At 44.5% G+C, this 9,212-nt stretch overlaps 1 protein-coding gene across 1 annotated transcript; it reads right to left on the minus strand.

Moving 5' to 3' along the window:
* Positions 1–2,808: 2,808 nt before the first annotated feature.
* On the minus strand, positions 2,809–4,101 carry LOC121810589. The gene has a single exon (XM_042211350.1). The coding sequence runs from the start codon at positions 4,099–4,101 to the stop codon at positions 2,809–2,811; it is 1,293 nt and encodes a 430-aa protein (XP_042067284.1).
* Between the last annotated feature and the right edge of the window lie 5,111 nt (positions 4,102–9,212).

Raw genomic sequence — 9,212 nt, forward strand, 5'->3', positions numbered from 1 at the left:
CTACATGCATGTAGAGAGTGTAGGTTTGATAGATCACAAGTTTTAACGGGAGGGAAAGTGTGTTTCGTAAGAACTTGTTTGGTTTTGCGTTGTTGATTGAAATCATGTGTGTTGGATTGAATTAATTGGTGAATAATATGAGTTGTATGCAAATATGTGTATGAGGAACGTGTAAGCATGATCTGGTGTTTTCGAGCATGGAAAATCGGTGGTTGTGTTGTGGAAGTTTTAAAAACCCTATTTTCGAATTTGAACCAGAAATCTGTGATGCACGACCAGTGACTTATGATCTGTATTCGACCCATCAAACGAACGAATTTTGCTACGAAGCTTTTACTGAGTAAACTTTAAGGTGTTTGCTGTGTCTCATGTGAATTTCAGCCCGTTTTATCGAAAAATGAATTTTTATTAAATTTTTGAAGTTGACTGCGCAAATCTGCCAGAAACGTGAGTTCTCGCCATGAATGTTTCGTTTTCTGTTTGACTGACCAAATGACCTCCGATCGATGTGATTCTTGAACTATATGAAAATTTGAAGTGTCTTCTGTGTTGTTTTAAATTTTCAGCCTTTTTGGGCATCGTATGAATTTATGGTGAATTGTTTCAAATGAACTGCGCAATACTGTCATAAATTGTATGTTCTGACCAGAGAGTTCAATATATGATATGACTGACTAAATGACGTGATTTCAGCGTGAAAATTTTCATGGATGAACTTGAATGTGTCCTCTGTATTGTGACCAAAATTTAGCATCTTTTGAGGTCGGGTGAATTTATGGTGATTTTTACAAAACGGTCGAGCAGTTCTGCCAGTTTTCTGCCTTGATAAAATGACACTTATTTTCAAGTTTAAAAGTATTATATGATGTATGTACGTCCAAGGAACGTGCCTAATGATGTGATCACGTGTGATAAGTTGAAATATATTACGGTGTGTTTTTCCGTCTTTGTGATGAACGTTGGGTTGGGTTAATTGAGAAAAACGGTGAGAGAGAAACGATAGGACATGCATAGTAGTATGATTTTTGTGGAAGACTGACTTGTGTTGTCGTTGACAAGGGTGATTGTGTATTCGTGAACTCGAGGAACGAGAGTTGCCATAAGTTGGATTGTGAATTGTTAAGCGAACGAGGTGGGCTTTCTTTTCAAATCTCTTTATTTTTCCGAAAATACTAGGTGGCGTTATAAGGGTGGTTTAACTTGTTATGTCATACCATGGTTTGTTTTGATTGAGATTGTGTGTCTGATGCCTAGTTCGTCTGAGTTTACTCCGTTAGCCTATATGGCTGTGTTGTGAAACGAATTCGGGTCTGAGTAGGGCCGCAAACCCTATCAGGCTGTGTACACTGGTGGGATCGTGAGCCGTCCTTGCTAGTCGGCTGGTCTCGTGGGCGAATAGTGTTGCCACACTTTCGTCGCACATGGAATGATGATTGTGATTGATGGATTGTTGAGAAAGTGGGGAGATTATTTGACTAGCCAGTCTATGAAATATTTTTGTGTTCTCGTGGTAATTTCTTAATCTCATATAAAAACTCGAGATCACTGGTATGGATGACATAACTATATAAAATGTTTTCGGCATGAGCCCATTGAGTACAACAAGTACTCAGCCCTGCAATTTCTTTTAAAATTTTACAGGTTGAGCAGGATGTTGCGAAGGATGTTGAGCTAGCCTTAGGACGCGTTGTGTCTTCATACATAGTCGTGATCCTTGACTCTCTTTAAACCTTATTTTCCGCTGCTATATTTTAAACTATGTCTCAAGACTTTAATCTTTTCGTACTGTGTTTGAACATGTATGGTTGTGTTAGGTTTTAACCAAGTAATTACATTATCTTTTGAAAATGGTGTTCTCGTGAATTAAATTAAATGGTCTACTTTAGAAGTTAATTGGTTTTCTTTAAGTTATTTTCTCCATTTTTTTCTTTTAAAAGTATTTATTATAAGCCTTTTCTAATTGATAGTAAAATTTTAACCTTAAACTTCTTTAAACTAAAATGTCTTTCTTCCTTTAAGTTAATTAGGATTTTCTTTTAAAAACGTTATCCATGCATGTCGGTCACGATCGCCGCGTTTGTGGTACCCCTAGTATGGGCGGTCGTGACAGATTTGTTGGGTACGGGAGTTTTGCAATAACGGCCACCTTAGCTTGATCAACCTCTATCCCTCTGCTTGAGACCAACTGGCCCAGGACAATGCCTTCAGTGACCATGAATTGACACTTCTCGAAGTTTAAGCCCAGGTCCTTCTGCCGGCACCTCTCCAGCACTCTGTCTAGGTTATGTAATCCTTGATCAAAAGTGTCCCCATAGACGGTAAAATCGTCCATGAAGATCTCTATACAATCCTCCAACAAATCAGAGAAAATGTTCATCATGCATCTTTGGAAGGTACCTGGGGCATTGCAGAGACCAAATGGCATTCTTCTGTAGGCGTAGGTGCCAAATGGGCATGTGAAAGTGGTCTTTTCTTGATCCTCTGGATTCACTGCAATCTGAAAATAGCCACTATATCCATCGAGGAAACTGAAGTATTGTTTCCCGGCTAACTTCTCAAGCATCTGGTCAATGAATGGCAACGGAAAATGATCTTTCTTTGTGGCCGCGTTCAGCTTCCTGTAATCAATACACATCCTCCACCCAGTGACAGGCCGTGTCGGAATCAACTCATTCTTCTCATTCTTCACCACCTGGATTCCGCCCTTCTTTGGCACCATATGAACTGGACTGACCCAGTTGCTATCAAGGATGGAGTAGATAATTCCTATGGAGACCAACTTGACTATATCCTTGAGTACCTCTTCCCTCATGTTGGGGTTGAGTTTGCGCTACTGGTCACGGTGTGGTTTACTCCTTCTTCCAACCTGATATGGTGCATGCATAAATCTGGGCTAATGCCCACCAGATCTGTCAACTTCCACCCGATGGCCTTCTGATTTCGCCTCAGTACTTCCAGCAATTTATCTTCCTGCCCTTGGGTCAACTGACTGTTGATGATAACTGGCTTTATTTCATCTTCCCCCAGATAGGCGTACTTCAAATGTGCTGGAAGGGGCTTCAATTCCTTTGCGGGCGTCGGTACTTCAGTAGGCAGATGATTTTCTTCCGTTTCTCTTCTCAGTGGCTTGCCTTGATCAGGCAGCTTCTCGAGGCTAGACACTTGAGAAATCCCGCTTGACCCAGCTGGTGGCCGTCGTTCGCAGAAATCCATCACCACTTTCGCGATGGCTTGATCATCCATTTCACCGACGTTCATGGCTTCACACCAGTAGGCGACTTCTCTCTCAACCTCTTCGTCCGCGGTGGAGTCTGTGAACTGCCTTTGTATGAATTCCTCCTCCAGATACTCCTGGACTAGCGGGTCGGTCGCATCCACCGAATACATGTTTTCACTGTCCGACGGCCTCTTCATTGCTTCGTCAATATTGAATGTAAACTGTTCTCCATTGAAATCCAAACTGATCGTCCCATTACGGACGTCGATTATAGTGCTGGCCGTAGACAGGAACAACCTTCCCAACAGGACTCCACTAGACTCCTTCACCGCTTGTTCTATCATTTTTATGACGAAGAAGTCGGCTGTGTATAGAAAATCATTCACCTTCACTATTACATCTTCCAGAATTCCCTCCGGGTGAATGCAAGACCTGTCGGCCAGCTGTATCATGATGTCAGTATCAACTAGCTTGGCCTCTCCCAACTTCTTATAAATGGAATACGGCAGAACATTGATAGACACCCCCAAATCACACATTGCGTGCTCCACTTGAATATCTCTGATCGAAATTGGGAGTGTGAACATCCCTGGGTCGGTCTTCTTTGATTGGAGGTCGCTCCGCTGGATCACTGCAGAGACATTTTCCTCAGTGATCATTCTCCCTTCTTCATTGACCTTCCCCGCCAGGTAGTCCTTTATAAACTTGCTGATTAGGGGCATCTTTAATGCCGTCAAGAGTGGCACCTTGACTTCCACATCCTTGAACAGACTGGCCACATCGATCGTGGTGTCTCTCTTCCTGGTGACCATTCCACGATATGGGTAGGGCTTGACCTTCTCAGCTTCTTCTCCTTGACTTTCTCCTGAGGTCTCGCCGCCCATTTTTGCTTTCCCTTTTGTCTCTTGCTTTGGCTTGATCAGGGGGACTGTACTCTCTTTCTTCTTTTAGGCTTGATCCAGGCATAGATACTGGGGGTACCACAGGTGAGCTGGGGCTCTAGTATACCTTCCCTGATCTCAGGGAGACTTCGCTTATGTTCTCCCGCCCATGCGGTTGCACCGTGGCAGGGATCTTCCCTTCGTTTCCTCTCAGCTCTCCCAGCGACATGGCGACTTGAGATAATTGCTTTGTAAGCATGTCCAGCGCTGCCCTCTGCTCCTTCTGAGCCTCCTGAATCTCACGCATCGCATCATTAGGATGGTGCGGAACCATCATTTCTCCTGTACCTTCATTGGGTTGCAGGTTATATCTTTGATTCGAAGGTCCTCCATCGTGGTTACGCTGAGGGTAGTCGGTTGTCCCATAGTGCCCTGGCTGATACTGTGGCTGATGATGCTGTTGATTCCCTTGGGAGTATTGTTGGTTCCCCTGGTGCTGTTGGTTGCCTCTTTGATGCGGCGGGACATAGCTCACAACCTGATTATTGGGTTGCATTGCGGTGTTGCTCGACTGGGGGCTTTGATGTCTGTAACCCTAGTTTCCTTCCTGCTGTCTACCTGACCAGTTAGGCTGTCCTCCACTGGACCAGTTGCCCTGGTTAAAGCTTGACCAATTGCCTTGTGGTCCGCCTGACCAGTTCGCTTGACCACCTTGCATCCTGTTTCCTCCATTATGTAGTCTCTCTTGATTTCGAACGGGCCAATTGGGCTGCCCCTCAGAGGGTTGTATTTGTTGTGTGGATGGTTGAGGCGGTTGGCCTTGGCTCTGGTCACTCCACCTGAAATTGGGATGGTCTCTCCACGGAGCATCCCTCTGCTTTCCCTAGATCCAGTTGCCATTTGGGTTCCAATGGCCGACGGCATTCACCTGAGTTTGCGGCTACGCTTCAGGAGGGAACTCGCAGTAATAGTAATGGTGCTCCTCCGGCGGTGGTGGCACATATGGCTTCTCCTTAGGGGTAGGAGGCGGAGGTGCTCTGGATTTCGCCACTGCCTCTAGCAGCCTTTTTTCCATCTGCTCGAATCGAGCCTCCAGCTTCTCGTCACTACGTGCCTCTGCTGCGTGCGCTGCTCCTCATCTGTATTGGCCGCGAGAGGTTTCATACGATCTCTTTGCTTCGATTAGCCTTTCCAGAATACTCTTCGCTTGACTGAATGGGGTTTTTGAGAAATCCCATTGGGCTGCTAGGTTGAGATCGTTTTTATTGTCCACCATAAGTCCGCCATAGGAGGTTGAATAGATCTCTCGCTCTCCCATCTTGTGATTCAGACACGCTTGAAGCAGTCCTTGAAATCTGTCCCAGTATTGGCCCAAAGGCTCATCACACTCTTGCCTTGCCTCTGTAATCTCTCTTTTCAAGGCACTTGTCTTTGACGCTGGGAAGAAACGGTCCAGGAAGATCATGCGACACTCGCCCCAGGTTCTAATTGAGCCTTCTGGCAGTCTTCTCAACCAGATTCCTGCATCACCCTTCAAAACGAAGGGTATTGCCTTGAGCCTATAATCTTCTGATATGGATCCAGCCGGCACGGGTTGAATGTCACAGTTTTTGCAAAATTCTTCTAGAAAAGCGTAAGGACATTCCTTCGAGAGGCCATAGAAATTCGACAATATGGCTAGCACCCTTGATTTGATCGCGATTGCTCGCATTCCTGGAGTGATGGCGATGGCATAAGTGGGCTCTTTCTCGTCATGAGCGTGTAGGGAGCCAATTCCTGAATCGTTGTCGACGAGGGACATCTTCTTTTATGCTTCCTCGAGAGGTGGTTTAGGTGGCGTGGTCTGTTCTCCTTCTTCTTCACTGGTCAGTTGCTCCGCAGTTGATGACGATGCGGCTGCTGCTAACGCGGCTCTGTAACGGGTGGTTACAACACCGGCTTCCTGGACTCGCCAATGAGCGTTTGTATCTCTGTAGATGAGAGGATGATTCTAGTGTCCTCCACGGTGGTACCTTCTCATGAACGGAAAGAAAAACAAATTAGAAAAGAAAGAAACAAAACTATTTACACCTATGCACTAAACACATCCATGTAATAGCACCATGTATCCCCGGCAACGGCGCCATTTGGTGAATGCGGAGATTTTGCGTGGATCAAGTTATATGGAAAGATAATCGAACCGGTGGATCAGTTTGCAATAGTCGTTGTGACTTGATCAAGGCGCTTTCTCTTTCACAAAAACATTTATAACTCCCAAACATGCACTACTTTAACAGTAAAGCGGCAACTACGAGGTCGATCCCACAGAGAAACTGGTGCGTTGAGTGTGTGAATAGTGAACAGGGGTCGGCTGCTGCCACGCTTTAAGTTGGGAGTTTTAAACTACTGGATTACGCTGGGCAGAATATAAACTAACTAGGGGCTCATCATGCGGACAACAGATAACGGTCCAAGTAAACGACAGATTGAAATAAAGACTTAACTACCTAAACATGCTACTAAACTACAAACCACTTCGTCATTCATCATAATGCAGATTCAAGCACTCGATCTGGGATTTCAAAACGAAACTAAGCTGGAACAGTAAACAAGAATTCCGAAAACAAACAACTTTGATTTTTATACTCGGAACGCAAAACAGTACTGTGAACATGCGAAATACAAAACAAGAACTATTCCTTAACTACGTAACAACACGGAATTAAACTTAAACAACTAAAACTACCAAGTAAGAAAGCGAATAAAGCCGAGAAGCTCTCGGTTGGAAACTTGAGATGGCGCCGAACAGATCTGAGTTTCTCTGTCGCGCTCCCTTCGGTCGCTCTCCTTCTAACTGACCATTTCTACTCTCTAACCTAGGTTATTTTGGAACGTGGAAGAACTTGGAACCAGACGAGAACTAAACTAAGGGATAATCCGAAGATTCTCATTATGGTGCTGCGTCTTCTATTTATAGGCTCGTCGCAACAACCTCCAGCTAGGATAACGACTTCGGCAACGAATATTCGTCCTTGCTGGGATTGCGCACCTCATCAATTGATACGTGCCCTCATTCTAGAATGCAGTGGTTCTTCAATAACCGAATGAGGATTCGACTTCGTCCTTGCGCGTTTTATCCATCGATACGTGTCCTCTTTCTGTTTCACAGTTGTAGTTCTTGATAACTAATTAAGGATCGCTTTCCAGTGCATCGACCTCACGTGTCCTTCTTCTAGAATGCAGTGGTCCCCCTGCACTGCTTGATCACCACCTTGATCAACCCACCCAGTTTTGGCCTTTTTTGCCTCCTGTGCCAGCTTGATCAGCTTGGCCTTGTTGCCCTTAGTCAAGCGGCATTCCTGCACAATTAACACTCGCTTTGCGTGATAAACTGATCAAGTAGCCTTCATTTTACCCCTAAACTGATGCATGAAATAGGCCTTATCACCCCTGTCATGTTAGCTTTCTTTAAGAGATCTTTGATGTAGTTGGATTGACAGAGATGGAGTCCTCCATCAGTAGTCCTTACAACTTCAACTCCTAAAAACAAGCTCACCTCCCCAAGATCTTTTAAAGAAAAGTGAGAATTAAGCTGAGAGATGATCTGTTGGATAGAGACTTGAGAGTTCCCCGTTATAAGCATATCATCAACGTAGATAAGAAGATAGATGATCTCACTACCCCTCTGTCTAATAAACATAGAAGCATCAGACTTTGGTTGTGAAAATCCAAGCTTGAGGAGAACTGCATGCACAGTGAAAAACCATGCTCTAGAAGCCTGCTTCAATCCATAAAGTGCTTTATTGAGTTTACAAACCAGATGAGGTCCACCTTGTTCAAACCCAAGAGGCTGCTTCATGTAAATGTCCTCTTTGAGATCACCATTCAAGAAAGCATTATTGACATCAAGATGAGTTATTTCCCAACAAAGAGAGGCAACTAGACTAAGAATGATCCTGATAGTTGTAGGTTTGACAACCGGACTGAAGGTCTCATTAAAATCAAAACCAGGTTGTTGAGAGAATCCTTGAGCAACCAACCTAGCTTTATACCTAATCCAAGCCCCTTAGCTCAAGTGGTTGAGGAGGGAGGCAAGGATACCGCGCCATCCTAGACGTCACGAGTTCAACCCCTGGGAGGCGCATCTTGGGGATTAATTTTCCCTAGGGGGTTCTTGAGTCCTGGCCTGGACCCAGGCGCTGGGGGAGATAGGTTAACGACGTCCCCTTGATTGAGTTGATAGGTTAACTGGTCTGGACCTGTGCTTGGGGAAAGGTTGGCTGACTCGTTCCTTCCCATCCCGACAATGAAGCGCATCTCGGTGGTAAGACGCTTCACTTCCGACCGTTAGGCTGAGGGTCCGAGTCACTTCGGGGGGTAGATGGGTAACCATAGTAGATCCTCCTTAAAAAAAGAAAAAAAAAACCTAGCTTTATACCTGGCAATTGCTCTAGATAAATGCAGTTTAAGTTTGAAAACCCAAGTGCAAGGTTCTTGCCTGGAGGTAGTGTGGTTAATACCTATGTTTTATTGTTAAGAAGTGCATTAAACTCACTCAACATAGCAATTTTCCAGTTAGGAATGAGAAGAGCTTCTAAGGCTAACCTAGGCACGGATTGGGATATTGCAGAAATAGTAAAAACCTTAGGTTTGAAAATACCAGATTTTGATCTAGTATTCATTGAGTGAGTAGGCTGAGATGAGTCTGGTGGAGGTAATATGGGAGCTAAGGCAGAATGAGAAGATCCCTGAGAGCCCGGTGGATGGATATCAGCATGAGCATGATCTGGTGATGAAACATCATGATCAAATGGTGATGTAGAAGGTGAGTGAGATGATGAAGTAGGTGGTGTAGAAGAAGGTACATTATCTGTAATAGAAGGTGCAGGAACAGGATGTACATGTGGCAGGGAATGAGGACATGGGAAAGCTGATGAATCAGCAACAGGTGAAGCAGAAGATTGACTTTGAAAAGGGAAAATGAACTCATCAAAAATTATATCTCTAGTGACTATCACTTTCCCATCAGGTAAGAGCACCTTATATCCTTTGTGAGAGACGCTATATCCCAGAAATGTTCCTCTAACTGATCTAAACTGGAGTTTATGTCTATTATAGGGCCTAGTATAGGGAAA

The sequence above is a fragment of the Salvia splendens genome, chromosome 7, assembly GCF_004379255.2.
Source record: "Salvia splendens isolate huo1 chromosome 7, SspV2, whole genome shotgun sequence".
Lineage (NCBI taxonomy): Eukaryota > Viridiplantae > Streptophyta > Magnoliopsida > Lamiales > Lamiaceae > Salvia > Salvia splendens.